This window comes from Arachis hypogaea, chromosome 6, assembly GCF_003086295.3.
Source record: "Arachis hypogaea cultivar Tifrunner chromosome 6, arahy.Tifrunner.gnm2.J5K5, whole genome shotgun sequence".
In the NCBI taxonomy this organism is placed as follows: Eukaryota; Viridiplantae; Streptophyta; class Magnoliopsida; order Fabales; family Fabaceae; genus Arachis; species Arachis hypogaea.
The window spans coordinates 107,040,630-107,056,905 of NC_092041.1; the positions used below are offsets into that span (position 1 = coordinate 107,040,630).

At 34.6% G+C, this 16,276-nt stretch overlaps 2 protein-coding genes across 6 annotated transcripts; one reads left to right on the forward strand and one right to left on the reverse strand.

Moving 5' to 3' along the window:
* Window positions 1-8,983, forward strand: LOC112697409 (probable glucuronosyltransferase GUT1). 5 transcript variants are annotated; one of them, XM_025750571.2, is made up of 9 exons: window positions 1-282; window positions 3,321-3,751; window positions 4,592-4,738; window positions 4,847-4,911; window positions 5,177-5,246; window positions 6,115-6,333; window positions 7,447-7,590; window positions 7,685-7,820; window positions 8,550-8,983. In XM_025750571.2, the coding sequence occupies exons 2-9, from the start codon at window positions 3,389-3,391 to the stop codon at window positions 8,777-8,779; spliced, it is 1,374 nt and encodes a 457-aa protein (XP_025606356.1). In that variant the 5' UTR covers window positions 1-282; window positions 3,321-3,388; the 3' UTR covers window positions 8,780-8,983. The 5 variants fall into 5 exon arrangements, with proteins under 5 accessions (XP_025606356.1, XP_025606357.1, XP_072053646.1 ...); XM_025750572.3 differs by having other exon boundaries at window positions 3,379-3,751; XM_072197545.1 differs by having other exon boundaries at window positions 3,397-3,751.
* Window positions 8,984-9,523: 540 nt separating this feature from the next.
* On the reverse strand, window positions 9,524-15,575 carry LOC112697407 (probable pectinesterase/pectinesterase inhibitor 61). Its single transcript, XM_025750570.3, has 3 exons — window positions 13,993-15,575; window positions 12,718-12,854; window positions 9,524-10,400 (listed from the first exon to the last, which is right to left on the reverse strand). Exons 1-3 carry the CDS (start codon window positions 15,024-15,026, stop codon window positions 9,703-9,705), a joined length of 1,869 nt encoding a protein of 622 aa, XP_025606355.1. The 5' UTR covers window positions 15,027-15,575; the 3' UTR covers window positions 9,524-9,702.
* Between the last annotated feature and the right edge of the window lie 701 nt (window positions 15,576-16,276).

A 16,276-nucleotide genomic window follows, 5' to 3' on the forward strand; every position in this document is an offset into this window, starting at 1 on the left:
GGATCCAGTGATCCACTCGTGACCCACACCCCCCCCCCCTTCTCTTCCCCCAATCATTCATTCATCCATGTTGTGGAGAACTCTGATTCAAAGAAACCCTAGCCGCGTAGCCCTCTGCCTAGCCCTCCATCGTCGCCGCGTAACCCAGGTCCTCAGCGCCGCCGCCGTCCCAGGTCCTCAGCACCGCCGCTTCTTCCTCTTCCCCGTGTCTTCGTCTTCGCTGGCTTCTCGGCAGGTCCTCTTCGGCTCTTCATCTTCGCTGGCTTCTTGGCACGGACCCAAGTTAGTGGCTTCTCTTCTTCATCTTCACTGAATGTTTGGTCTTCTTCTTTAATTTTTGTTCCATTTTTCTTCAAGTCTGCTTCGGTCTTGGTTTCAACTGTTTCAAGTTTGGTTCTGAAGGTTGGTTCTGCAATTCTTCTTTTGGTTCTGTCTTGTATTTGCCGGTTGCTAATGGTGGAAATTTTACCGATTTGCAAATTTGCAAATTTGCATGTATGGTTCTGATTGTATGGTTCTGTATGTATGGTTCTGAATTCTGATTGTATGGTCTTCTTCTTCGTTTGAAGTTCTGAAATTGTTGTTCAATTTTGTTCCATTTTTCTTGTAATGTTTTGTAAATTGTAATTGTCTGCTGCTGATGGATCTGTCTTGTATTTGCTGGTTGCTGATGGCTGTAATTTTTTTTTTCAAATTTACTGATGGCTCGATGGCTCTGTTAGTCTGTTGCTTTCAATTCTTTGCTCTGTTACTGATGGCTCTGTTACTGATGGCTCTGTTACTGATGGCTCGATGGCTCTGTTAGTTGCTGATGGCTCTTAATTTTTTTGTTCAAATTTCCTGATGGCTTTGTTTGTAGTTGCTGGTTTTGCTGGGTGAAGGTTTAGTGTTTTGGAATGTTTTATAATGTGCTAATGCTTGTAATTGCTGGCTTTGTTTGTAATTGCTGGGTGAAGGTTTAGTGTTTTGTGATTATTGGTTAATGTTTTGGTTTAGTGTTCTCTCTTTTCCAGATTTCCCTTCTCCCTGTATTTCTGCATGTTGCTGAATTGGTAATCAATAAATTTGCCTTTTTGCTGTAAATCGGGACTTTACTAGGATTTGTTGAATTTGTTGCTGTAACTTGAATTTGTTGCTGAATTTGTTGCTTCCCAGTCACAGAATCAGAACAGAATGCTCAGTCAGTGCTTGATTGATTGGCTTTGCTCACTGATTGTATTTGATGATAAATTTTAAATTAATAACTTTTAAATTTTAAATTTGCACTGCCCATGTTACTGATTCACTGTTCTTTCAGTGCTTTTTGTTGTTGTTAATCATTGTGATGAGCTTTGTTAAAATTTGCACTGCCTATATTACTGAGTGTTCCTCCCGTGCTTTTTGTTGTTGTTAATCATTGTGGTGAACTTTGTTAAAATTTGCACTGCCTATGTTTAACATTTAAACTCTCAGCTTCTCAGCCCTGTTTGATTCTTCATCACAGGCAATTGAATCGAATCAACCAAGCCTTTCTTTTCTTTTTCTTTTAGTTGATTCTTAATTTTCTAATATATGTAGCTTTTTGAATCAAGTGGATCAGATTATGTAGTTTTCTTGATTTGGGATACTTTCGGAGACGCATTAGAAGAGCTATTTTATTATTATGTTTGCTATAATAATATTCACATGTTCTATATGCTTGTGATTGTTTCGGTGTTTATATTTTCTTTCCAAGTCACTTGGTTGTTGTTTGAGTAAAGGCTTTGTATGTGTGTGTGAGAATATGTGATAATGCTGAATGCTGTTGCATCTAATAGGAGTTCTTGGAGTACCTTCATCTTTGGTCCTTTATAATTTATTTATTATTTTATTCTAAAACGGTCTTTTTAAGTTGAACCACTGATTGGACTGGTTGGACCAATAAATCAATAAATCAATAACTAAAGCGGTTTGATGACCGGTCCGATTTTCAGAACCTTAAACAAATGTGCTATATAGATTTTGAATTTTTTGGTATTATAATGAATTCAATAATAGTTTTGGAGAATGCTGGACGAAAGAGGGACTCACATTTTAAAATTAAAAAGGATAGAAATACAAATCTTGAAAAAAAAAAGCAAGAATTAGATTTTCGAGGATTTTAATTTTGAATTAATTAATCATTAAAAAAATATTAAGTAGATTCTCTATTATAATAAACTATAGACGTGTATATTTTTTTGTTAATAGATAGTGGAAAACAAAATAGAGTTGTCCATGTATTTTATCATATACAGTGATGGGTGTTCTGTTGCTCCCACGAGAGCATAGAAACGATGTAGTTTTGGACAGTGAGCCATTTATTAACTTTTGAATTTGTTTATAACATTTATTAACTACTCTCTATTTATCATGAATCATATTAAAACAGATAAAGTTTTGCTCCAAAAATTGTTATTTGCATAAACACGTCATAGTAGATAACAATATATATAAACATCATCGTGATAGAAAGATATCACGTGTCCACGTTTACTATTGAGAAGGACCAAATTGATATTTTTTCGAGTAAAGATTCAACCTAACTCCTATCCATTTTCACGAAGAACAAGACCCTCCCTGTAAGAAAAAAAGGAACACTTCGGTATTCAATCTTTTTTATTTTAGGACAATACGATTCCTTTATTAAAAAATCCGTTAAATGGTACTGAAAATTAGTTTTATGGGAATTTTATTTGTAATATGTGAGGGTTTTAAAGCCCACAAAGTTCCTTTCAATACTATAACCAATTTATGATAATTACTACTACCACATTTTTTATTCTCATTATTATCACTTTTACCTCTACTATTTCTATTGTGTAACGATATTTTATCATCATCGTTGTCTCTTTTATTGTTATCATCACCAATACAAATATCATTAATATTAATGTTATTTTATTTCATTTCTTGTTCTGATGTTATTTTTTTAAAAGATCTTCGTATTATAATTAATTTTTTTTTCTTGCAATATTATTTTCAGGCCTTTCTCCATTTAACTATCACCTGTAAAAATATTTTGTCAAAAATAAATTTATAATAATTTGTGAAAGTTTAAAATTTTCACAAATTAAAAATAAAATTTTTTACAAAATTAATTTTTATTATTATTTAATAGATTTTTCTGAAAATCGTATTATCTTAAAATAAAAAAGTTGAGTATCAACATATCCATTTTTTTAGATAAAAAATACTTTATCTTTTTGTAAAAATAAACAAGGATCAAGTTAAATCATTAATTTTTTTTTCTTCAAAAATTAATTATGGTCAATTTAGTCCGAATCTTTTAACGGAGTTTACATTTGCACCTTGCTTCCAAGGATGGGTATAGTATCACTGCCCCGCTACGCTGAACAAATCTTCTTCTGATCCTCTCAGTTCTCACTAAATGTCCAGCACCAGTAACACCAAATCGAAATCAATGCCACCTCATCACTACCACCACCACCATCAAGTCCCCTGCACCCGCACACACCAGATCGCTGCCCTACTCCTCGTGGTTGGCACCTTCTTCTTCACCAGACTCTTCGATCGCTCCTTTGCCCCATGCACCACCACTACCCTCCTTCGCACGTCGCAGAATCAGTTCTTTGGGCCCCATGCGTGGCCGGAGCAAGGTTACGGTTCCCAGCTGTCCCTCAAGATCTACGTTTACGACGCCGCCGAGATCGACGGCTTGAATCAGCTCATGTACGGTAGGGACGGCAAGATCACCGAGGAAGCTTGCTTGAAGGGGCAGTGGGGCACTCAGGTAATTTCAACTTCCTTTTCTTCCTTTCTTTCTTGACGCCATTTACATTCTCTCCTTTTGTGGATCGTGAAGCTAATTTGGGGCGTTTGCTTCTTATATGAAACTTGCATTTTTATTGTTATTTTTTTCTCATAAAGTGTTCCGTCATTTGGAGGAAACGTAGTTAATGACTTCAGTTAATTTGGATTTTAGATTCGGGATAATGCTAAGTTTGCTTGATTGGTTTTCTACTGAATTTGTGCTTGATTGAGTTGGAATTTATTTTATAATTCCTTTGTCTTAGTTAACACTTACTCTCTAATTTTGAAAAGGTATCACTGACTTCAGTTGCATTGTTTTATTTTATTATTTTGGTAAAATTTGTATTCATAGGAACTGGTATCAGAAGAAATGTGATTGAAGATGTAGTTTGATTGTATATAATGCTGGGCCTTGGTAGAAGTAGATACCCGAGTAGTATCAGTTCTCTGTATGTATTACTCACATATTGTCAGCATTGGAATGCAATGGTGCACTAGATATTTGAGAGACTTTAGGGTCTGTTTGATTTGTCATTTTTCGATTTTTCTAGTTTGAAGATTTTGTGAAGGGAAAAAGAAAAAGAGAAACAGTTATAATAATAAAATCCGCTTTTTATGTTTTTGCTTTTTTTTCCCTTCGCAAATCTTATAAATAGAATAAACTTAAGCAGAAAACTCAAACCAAAGAGGCCCTTCTTCTTTCTGTTACCTATTGCAGCATCATTTTCTTGTTTATTCTGTCTGAGGCTAAGCATTGTACTGAAATGTTATGTTTGCTGGAGGAATTTTCATATTCTGAGAGTGCAATATTGAATTGTAGGTCAAAATACACAAGTTACTTCTGACATCAAGATATCGGACGCGAAAGAAAGAGGATGCAGATTTGTTTTTTGTCCCGTCATATGTTAAATGTGCACGGATGATGGGTGGTCTAAATGACAAAGAAATTAATCAGACCTATGTCAAGGTAAATTCTTTGTTTTCCTGACTGAAACTGCATATGCTTTCTTTTTTTATTTCCTTTTAAATGAAAAAAAAAAAAAACTAAAATGTTAACTGCTCTATATGAGATCAGGTCATAAGCCAAATGCCATATTTTCGGTTATCTGGAGGCCGCAACCACATCTTTGTTTTTCCCAGGTAAAACGAAGAAAATATTTGTTAAAGCTACTCTTGAAACTAAAATGATCATCATTCATAAATATTGATGTAAAAGAAAATGCATAGCATAAAATATTGGATTTATTCAATCATTTGAATATTAAGAATAGTTTAGATGCTTTATAAGAAGAGACAAAAATCTTAATGTTTTTGTGACTGGCAGGCTTTCTTTCTCGATGTACAATGTCTGGCTTAAATATTGGTGAACCTAATAGCTAATACTTGTCAATTCCTTGGTTTTCAGTGGAGCAGGGGCTCACTTGTTCAAATCATGGGCAACATTTATAAATCGCTCCATTATTCTTACACCAGAGGTGAACTTCTAATTCACATGACAGTCTTGTCTGCACACCAGAATCACTATAAGTGAAATTGTTTCATGAAATTTCATGTTTTAACTTATATCTCTTGCCAATTCATTTTGTACAATGGAGAACAAATTGGGTAACAAAGCAGCAAACATAATATATGTTAAATTATTCAAATATATTATTGGGGAATTTTCCATTCTTTAAGCAAGGTTGAGTTGTCTCCGTGTGACCTCAAGGTCACGGGTTCGAGCCGTAAAAATAACCACTGATGAAATTATCAAGTTAGGCTGCATACATTACGTTATTTGAGTGCGGCCCTTTCCCAGACCCTGCGTTACGCGGGATGCTTGTGCACCGGGCTGCCTTTAAGGAAGCTTAAATTCCCTCAGTCCTTGTTATGGACTTGAAAGAAACCTTCATAATATTGTTTAGAAATAGTGTTGTCACTTTGTTAGCAACGGCAACACTGTATCTGAACCTGCACCTCGTTTGTGAATATAGTATTAGATTGTTTTTATCAAGGAGCCTAAAGGGTGATTGGTTGTCTAGGTGCTTGGATAATGCTTAGTAGTGACTCATAATTCTCTTTTATTGTTCTACTTGTAGAGGCATTACTTGAAAAATATCATCCTCTTAAGGGTTCTTTGGTTTGGAGATTGAAAAATCTTTACTGGTCACAAAAATGTTGCTAGACATTTAGACATTTTTTTATTTAAATTTATTTATCAGCAGCACTCTAATCTTTTATACTTTTGAAGCCTCCATATATAATTTTTATCTGCTGAGGCATATAAGAAGACAATGGTTATGTATCAAGTTGATAGGAAAGGCTTGTTTAGCTAACAGTTTGTGTTTCTGTGTTCAAACATAGGGGGATCGGACTGATAAGAGAGATACAAGTGCCTTTAATACATGGAAAGATATAATCATTCCAGGTAATGTGGATGATGGTATGACAAAAGATGGGACTACTGTGGTCCGGCCTTTACCTATTTCAAAGCGGAAATACTTGGCCAATTATTTAGGACGTGCTCAAGGAAAAGCCGGCCGTCTTCAGCTAATAGAGCTAGCAAGACAATTTCCTAAAAAGGTATGTCGTCTTCTATGACACATTGGTTCTCTAATTTTAACTTTACTAATCTGCATTCTACAGAATGATAGCTTTTAATCCAAACTCCATAAACTAGAAATTTAATATAAAGTAAATATGATGCTGAAGACCATTTTGTGATGGATGAGATACCAATTAGCATTTACATGGATGAAATTCTGGTATTAATTTAGCTTTTCGTAAAACTTCATATTCATTGGACACTGCAGAGTGATTTAAGATTCTTCATTCTTGAGAATACGTGCTGAGTTGATACCATTTATATGTGATTTAGATTGATACATGGATTAGTACTTGAGCAGGTCTATTTAGAGGAAATAGATACATAGTTGATCGATTGCATTTTTAATAAAGTGTATAAATTAGTTTGTTATTGATTCGGACAGAAAGAGGGGGGAAAAAGAGAAAGAAAAGAGGGGGGGGGGGTTGGCTGATTGGGGGCCACTAATATAGAAATGTGACCATATTGTAGGCTGTACCCAGTGGGTTCTTTTTCACAGGATTGATGGTTGGGACCCAATCGATAATGAAAATAATGGAGTGTCGGTAAGTGGATAATTGGAGGGAGTGGAAGAATGGGACCTTTCTTACCGTGAATTTCTTCCTTCAACCCAAACTCTTGTCCAATGGAGTGGAGTAACCAATTTAGTATGAGGCAAGTCTCGGTGAGTGGCTATATTCGGACTGCTGAATCCAATTTTATAAGTGTTATGGTGTAAGAACTTTCAGCTGTATCAATGAGGCAAGGGGAGTAAGCAGAAGGGGGGAGGAACTTTAGGCAATTATCAGAGGCTGAGTGATGGAAATGGCTCAAAGAAAGTGTGTATTATAGCAAATGATTATACAGTGTGGATCATGATATCAGAAAGAATGGTAACTGGGGAGAGATGCTTCTCTGTTGGGTTACATCATTCTGCCCCCTCTCCCCTTAATTCTGGTCCATCATTATACCATTCAGAATGTAGTATATATTTCTCTTATGTGTGTATTGAGTGACTGGATTATGCTTTAAATGATGTACATGTTCTTCCCGCTAAGGATTCTTAACTATAATACAAAAAATTATTCATCATGTATTGATGGTATAAACAGTTGGAATGTCCAGATTTGAAATTCAGCGGACCTGACAAGTTGGGAAGGAAAGAATATTTTGAACATTTGCGCAATGCAAAGTTTTGCCTTGCTCCACGTGGGGAGTCATCTTGGACCCTCCGCTTTTATGAGTCATTTTTTGTGGTATGCTTCTGTCTCCATTCTCGATCCCTTTTTGTATCTTGTAATCCTATAGAGGGGCTTGCTTGGGAAGAAATAACCATTTTCATTTTGACAGGAATGTGTTCCAGTTATATTATCTGATCAAACAGAGTTGCCATTCCAGAACGTTGTCGATTACAGCCAGGTATCAATAAAATGGCCATCCAGTCGAATAGGTCCTCAATTATTGCAGTATTTGGAGTCTATACCAGGTCAGGATACTTCCCTCATTTACCTTTCAATTCCATTAGTGGCAAACTAAGAAAATTTGATACTGGGCACAAAGATATGGAATGGATGACCATAAAAAGTAGTTTTATATAATTTTTAGGGCAAACTATTCTTTTGTCTTAGATGTTTTCAAAAAGTTTCAAAACTATCCATAACGTTTAATTTGTTCAGTTTTATCCTTAATTTTAAGTAAGTTTCATTTTTATCCTTATAATTAACTCTTTTTGGTAATCAATAGGTAGTTGGTAACCACACAGTACACACCTACAACCACCACGACAATCATGTCCTCTTCCACATGTGATCATCTTCGCTGTCACCACACCCTCAAACCCCTCCAACATCACTCTTTCCCTCACCCACCCACCCACCTCTCTTTGCCTCCCAACTTCCACCCTACTGCCACCACTAACTCTCACCACCATCTACACCGACACCGTCACCTCTCACCCATTTTAGAAGTACTTTTTTGAAAATTTTCAAAAATATCAAAGACAAAAAGTATACTTTATCTTAATTTTTACTTAATCCAGGTTCAAAATCAATAGAATAATTGGCGAAAAATATGTGTATATACTATGACTAAAAATATCAAAATCTAGTAGATACATATGCTCCCACCATCCGACGAGTTGATCTGCCCTCGTAAATTCCACACACAATGTACCTCATGCATCCTTCAGCATCAAATCTCTCTTTCTCTCATGCAGACAAAGAAATAGAAGCAATACTAGCCCGCAGTCGACAAATTAGGTGCTTATTTGTCTATGCTGCGGATTCAGAACCTTGTTCAGCAATGCGAGGAATTATGTGGGAACTCCAAAGGAAAGTGAGGCGGTTTCACCACTCGGCGGAAACATTCTGGTTGCACAATGGATCTATTGTAAACAGGAACTTAGTTGAATTTCCAAAGTGGGAACTCCCTATGCCTTTACCTTGATACATCGAGAGATTTTTTCTTGTATAGCTTGTGTTTTTGTTTCTTGGTGTAGCTAACTATCAATCCCATATATCAATTCTTTACATGCTTATAGTAGGTGTTGTTCATTGTCATTTTGTTGTAAAATTAACGTGAACAATCACGGAAGCACGGTTCACTATGGTGTAACATCCCTATAATTTTGAAACTTCCACGTTATTCCCATTTCCTTTCAGTTTTAGTATGTATATTTCTTTCCAAGTATGGTATCTCAAAACTTATGATGTTACCGGTTGAAGTAATATTCATTAATGATGCCTCAACACTTTTCTAAGAGAAGGTTCACAACAATAAGGTTGACACTTGACATGACAATGTACATAAATGATTCCACCTCCCCGGAGGGGGTCAAATTGGTTTCGATTGTATTTTTTGCTGTAAATCCTCAATTTATTCTGCAAAGACATAAGATGATGAAGTCAATAATATAGTACGCATGTAAATTTATGTTTATCTTTTATTGTATTTTATTTTTATAAAATTATTTAAAGAAAAACCATTTGAATCTTTTATCCAAATTGACGCTCAATACCCCCTTTAGGCTTTAGCAGTTTCGCCTAACTGCTGTTGATCAAGGCCTGGGTGCGCCTACTTCCAATTATTTCATAATTTATATACACCCTTCCATTTCTGGGTTTTTTTTGGTTCAGGCTTCAGTTTCTGGTTAGAACGAAAAAAAGCGATATTTTTATTAAAAAAAAATAATAGCACTACTAAATTATTTCTATTATTATCATCAATTGAAAAAATTTGGCCCATAAGAATTACACTTTTTATCAATTACAAGAAAATAAGAACTAGAGAAATATAGTGACTTACTCCCCAACTTTAGTTTATTAGGCTTTTTAAGGATGTCAAGGTTTTCTATAAAGCTATTGTGGAAATCAAGTTGACAACCCAGCCAAGAATGCCACTCCGGTGGATGGTAGCCACGCCGAGCCGGAGATAAATTGGGCCACCGTGAATCTACTTGCCTCCACTGTGGACGTGATAACCCGGTACCCCTTCCATTTGACCCGTTGACCCACGGCCGCACCTGGCCCGGAATTCATGTACTCACCATAATACAATGTGTCCAATGCAAAGTCCCCATTCCACGGCAACCACCCACTTGGGTTTATGTGATCATCCATGTAAGACAACAAGTACACTGTTCTTGAGTATTGCTTCCATGGGCGGCCCAAAAAGGTGGAAACGCTGCCTTTGGCAGCCGCGAGATCCGGGGCGGGTAGTATCCGACAATCGTGGATGGATATGCCCGTGTTTTGATTTGGGTCCTTTCTGTTTTGGGCCGTGATAGTGTTTTTTTGTTGGGCCATGGGCTTTCTAGCATACATAATACATTTTTGGAAAACCACTGCAGCATTTCCAAATATGAAATCTACGGTGCCGTAAATATCGCATTCCCGGAAGAACTGGCGGTTGGAGTGTACATAGCATGCGTCTTGGTAGCCTTTGATGCTGCACCGGTACACCACTGCGTGGTCGGCGCTTACGCGAAGCGCCACGGCTTGGTGCTTCTGTGGTCCGGCGTAGTTTTCAAATGTGATGTCTCGTGCAATGAAACCGGCACCACTAGCAGCTGCACAACAATTACCATTAGTCCATTAGTAACATCCACAATAAATGGAATGCGTTATGTAATGAAATTCTATAATAATGATTGAGGAGGAACTAATCAATATTGTTAAGAGAAAGTATTGTTTTCGGTTTCTTTGACGTAAAGAATGAGACAAAGGAACATTGTTTGGAATAATATATTCTTTTACATGAGTGTTATGTGTATATGAATGAAGGGATAAATGTTTTTTTAAGGATTTAGATGTGTCTTAAACGTATATGTTAATGTTATCAATTAAAAAAGTTTATATAGAAAAAGATAAAATATTAAAATTTTCAATGTACTTATTATTTATTTATTTATTTAAATAAAAAATTTAAAAAATTTCTACTAATAACCTTAAAATTTATCCTTAGATAAACCTTTTAAGCCATAAAAAATAAGGGATATCTAATACCATCAATACAAACACAAAGGAAAATGGTAGATCCCTAAGAACTCTCCTCAATTAATGCGATAGAGATGTTCCTTTGCATTAATCATTAGATGGGAAGTACTTTAATAATAAGTTATAAAAGAAATTAAAATTTGTACCGTGGACTAGTTGAATGTGCTGGGCTGCTGGCGATGAATCGAATATGAGATCTATATTATATATCATGCATATGCACGTAATAGGATAGCTCTGTAATATTTTATCTTTCATTTGGACTGTGAAGGCATTCATTGGATGTATGCTAGTATTTCTCATTGAAATATAATTGTGGAGACTTAGAGGACACATGCATGATGCATGTACGCATATGGAATAATGGAATATAAAATATGATGATAATTAAAGTCAATAAGTGAATGATCTGTGTTTATAAAGATAGACAGAGAACGCGCACAAGTTTCTTTATGTGTCACGCTTTGTTAAATTAAAATATTAACAATAAATAGTTTTTATGTTGACTGATGATGAGTCATGATACTTGAATTTTATTCATTTATTTATTTATTTATTGACCGGGATGATACTTGAAATTTCAAGTTTAATTTCCAACCACCATCTACCATTCTTTATCTTATTTATGAAACCATTAGCCCAATAGTAATATATGATTGGTAACTAGAAAACTTGACCAAGACTTTTTATCTACTTTTTCTTCATTTTCAAGGAAGTATCTATTTGTTACACTTTAGTCGTATGTTAAGAAAATAATTAAAATAGGTTAAGAGTTATAAAATTTAAAAATAAGTTATTGCTATAAGAGTATTAGAAAAAATAATAGTAATACATTGATTTAAAAATGAAAAAGAAATTGTTTTTCGGTAGAAATGATTCAGTACTCTATTTATTATTATTATTATTATTATTATTATTATTATTATTATTATTATTATTATTATTATTATTATTATTATTATTATTATTATCTTGCTAGTACATTTTTGTTTTTGTGATTTTGATGGTTCGGAATTAATAGTAAGGAATTGACTAGACTTGCGTGATTAAAACGCATTCTACTATCACAATAATTAATAATGAATAATGTATACTCTAATGTCACAAACAACTGAACATTCTATTTTTGAAAAAAGGAGGAAATAAAATTACTATTTTTCATTTTTAATAAAAACATATAGGGTCGTGCATTATTGTTCAATCATCCAAAAACATATGCTGGCCATTGAACTCTGAACACTCTCACTTGGCATTAAAATAGACTTGTCCACTGACACATACCAATCCTACTAAAATATGTACAACGCCTGCCACGTGCACCTTGCAATTGCTCTGTCTTATGCATTGTTTTCTTGGAAAATTCTTTATAAACAATTTCTTTTTTTTTTTGGATAGATTGTATGTATGTACAAACATAATTAATATGTTTATATGGTACATATTAGATTTGCTTCAATATTTTTAATTTTATATATTTTTCAGTTTAATTCTAAAATATGTTAAAATGCTAAACAATAGATACTATCACTCTTATTTTAATTCTATTAAATGTTATTTATTGGTGAGATTTAAATTCCAAATTTAATTCTACAAAATACTAAAAATGGTATAAAGAATGGAATTAATATATTTACGTTTAAACAAAATATTATGTCCACAATAAATTAGTTATGAAATTAGTTATTATATTTTAATATATATTCTATATATATAATTAATTTAGTAACTTATTTTTTATATATAGATAGTATAATTTACATTTAAATGACTAGAAATGAAAAAATAAAGGTGAAATTATTAGAGTAGTTGTAACTAGAGAGAAAAGGAGGAAGACTAATTAAGAAGTAAGAAAAAAGCATGGAGGAAGGTGCAAATAAAGGAATAATTTACCGAAGGATGCTGTGCGGAATGTGGTGATGCCATCAGCAACATTTTTCTTTCCTGTGATGACCGTTTTGCCCCTTCCATCTCCTATGAACATTATGTTGGTTTTCTTTCTACCCACTTTCAAAGTATCCTCCTCATACCTGAAAATTCCATCACCATCATATCCATAAAGTTATGCTCAGTGCGCATATTACGCCTTTTATCTATTGCAATCATACATCATCATCGCCACACCAACAAAATTAAACTCGGTTAAGCAAGGGTAATATGGGAAATGTACACCTTTCATTTATTTCTTTAATTGAAACACTTAAAATGTTTTTAAAATTGTAATTACCGGAATTCAATTATTTATAATGAGTTGAAAACATCACATTAATTTAGTTGTTTTTTCTGGTGAGGTAATGGGACCTAGGTCCAAACCGACAAAACACTTCATAACTAGCTCATCAAAATTAATGATTTTCATTTGTTTTCTATTTAGCAATTGAGCAAAATAAATTGCGAAGTAGCTAGTAGTTGCACTTGCTGAACCAAACAAGATTGAATACTCTGATTATTATTTGTCGTTTGTTTCGTTTTGCTTTTAATCAAAAGTATAGATAGAAGTACTTAATTTCTGATAAGAAAAAAAAAAGGTAAAGAACAATAATTCCATTAAAATATGTTATTCGAACCTTTTTCAAAAAAATATATTTTTAATAAAGTTTAATAATTGCACCTTTTTGTTGCTAAAAAGGTGAGGTTAATATGCTTTAAATAATCAAAGATTAAAAAAATACCGATATTGTCTAGAAATTAAATTATTGTAGACTTCATGAAAATGATATACATGGTGGGTGTTGCCAAATGCCAATGCATGCATATGGATATAAATCTTTTATTATTTTAATAACGATAATATAACTCTTCAGTCATGAGTCATGACCGACCCCTATGCTTTCTTTTTCTTGCTATACCCATCATCATATAAATCACCCTCTTCAATTATTTTGTACGTTAAATGAAAACAAAAGGTAACTAAAAAGTGCGATGTTCGTTATCTTGGAAAAAGAGAAAAAGGAAGATAGACACCCCATTCTGCACAGAAACCATATCTACCTCTTTAGTCGATACTCTCCCATGTTATTCTTATCGTACCAAATTTTTCAACCAATACTAGAAAAAAAATAATTACTAAATTTATAATATTTAGAGTTTGAACCCAAATTTTTTAGTTGGAGTATTATTATTACGAGTTAAAAAAAATGAAAATAAAAACTGAGAAATTTTACTAACCTTCCTTGCTTAACGTATATGATGAAACGATGGCTACTTTTCTCCGGCGCCTTCTTAATCGCCTCTGCGATTGTCTTCACCGTTCCATCACCGTTCTTCGACACTATTATATCGGCTTGTATCGCCGATACTGGCAAACTCAGCAATCTCCTATCTCGTTTGCTCAACCATCTCGGGAAATGAGTATTATTATTATTATTATCATTATCTCGCGAGTTATTGGATTTGTTCTCCTCCTCTCCGGTTCCCATTAACCGTCTCTTGTTCTGTATAGGCACCCCCGAGAAATCCCCAGTGCCACTTCCGGCCGAGTATATCGCGAGAGAATTGCTCACGTGTTCCGCCAGGTTCTTCAAATTATTAACCATCTGGTCCTTCAGTGTTCCCGTCGCGTTCTCGAGCCCCTCCGAGCACGTGTCCTGGTTCGTCAGCGCAGCACTGAGCCAGGTTGTCACGTCCTCGGTGGAACCCACGGCGGCGGGCCTTATGGCTTCATCGCCGAAGGATGATGAATCCAAGGACGGGGCCACTGAGCTCAGCGACCGCCACAGCGAATCCATGGAGTCCTCCATGAGTTCGAGGCAGTCTTCGTAAGCGGCACGGAGTCGTGTGTCCGTGTCACCGAAGGCGATGCCGGTGGAGGCGTAGAAGGCGGTGCTGAAATGGTGGAGGGTCATGTTGACGGAAATGTGGACAAGGTCCTGCTCCGTGGCGGTTTCGGACCCCGGGAAATCCATGAGAGAGGTTATACAAAGTGTGGGGAACCGAGTCTTGCTGCAGGTCTTGGAGATTGCCTGCGTTGGTTCCCGGCGGAGGTTCGGCGAGTTCCCGGCCGAGGCACGGGAGCGAGTGACGGCAATTAGAGCAGCGGAGACAGCGGAGGCGACAATCAAGGCTGCGGCGAGGAGGGAGATCATGATGAGCTTCTTCTTTGTTGTGGAAGAAGTGGAATCGGAAGAAGGTCCGGTGAGTGGAGCGGTAGAACGGCGTGAAGAGCCACCCGGGTCGGTGGGTCCGATCCTACCGAACTCCATTAGGTTTTGTGAGGGGAATTGGGTTTGGAAAGAAATGAAAGTAAATGAATGAATGTGGGAATAAAAAAAGAAGGTATAGTATTAATGTGTTAGTGTTAGTTACTTGTTTCTTTCCATTGATGTGGAGGGCTATGGCTATGGCACTAGATAGTTGATAGTTTATATAAAATGAGGGTGGTTTTGAAGAGTGGAGAAAGTGCTTGTGGGAGTGAGTGAAAGACTTTTAGCAAGCGTGTGGCATGTATTATTTTGACTTAATACAGTGTGCTAATTAAACATACATACAGAGTTGTAAATGAATAATAAATGGGTTTAGAAAAGAATTTAGTTAGTGGTTGGTGCGACGTCGACGTCGAAGGAGGAAATTAGCTGGATACTACATGGAGCGTTGTCCACTGAATGTGTGGGAATGGGATCACAAACAAATAAAGAGAGGTGCTTTCTTTTCTTCATCTTTTCCCCTCTCTCTCTCTTCTCTCTTTGCTTCTCTATCCCTTTGCTGTGTGTCTCTTATTCATTCTTCAGATAACGTTTGCAATCTTTTACGATGAATAATGTATATACTTTTAGTAACTATATAGTTAATAGTTCTGCCTTTCTTTACTCTCGTTTTTTCATAAAAGAAAAAGGCAGTATTTTTATTTAGTTAATTTTTTGCAATAAACACCCAAAATTATAAGTGATTCACTTTTTATATAATGGATTCAAATTAATTAAATTGTGAACCATGTTAAGTGATGCGATCGTAATAATGATGTATTTATATGCATATATAAATATAAATACAAAAAATTAGTTATCAAATTAATTATTATGTATTTATATATAAATATATGATAATATTAAAAAAATAATATTTAAAATTATTTTATATATATAATATAATATTTATAATTTTATACACATAACATTTATAATTATATATTTATTATATTTAAATTTGTATAATTATTTTAATAGTAATTAATAAATATTAAATAAGATAATTTTAAATTATTTAAATTAATTTTTTATTATTTTTCAAATATTATTGATAAATATATATTATTTAATTTATTTTTAATATATATTTATATTTTATCATATATTTTTTTACGTGATTGATATAATGATATTAATTAATAATTATACCATTAAAATGGATGATTGCAATTACATTAGACACTGCAATTAATTCAAGTTTTAAACACAAAAATTTAATATAATACTGCAATGGCCGCAGGATTGTGATAGTGGCAATAATGTTTGCA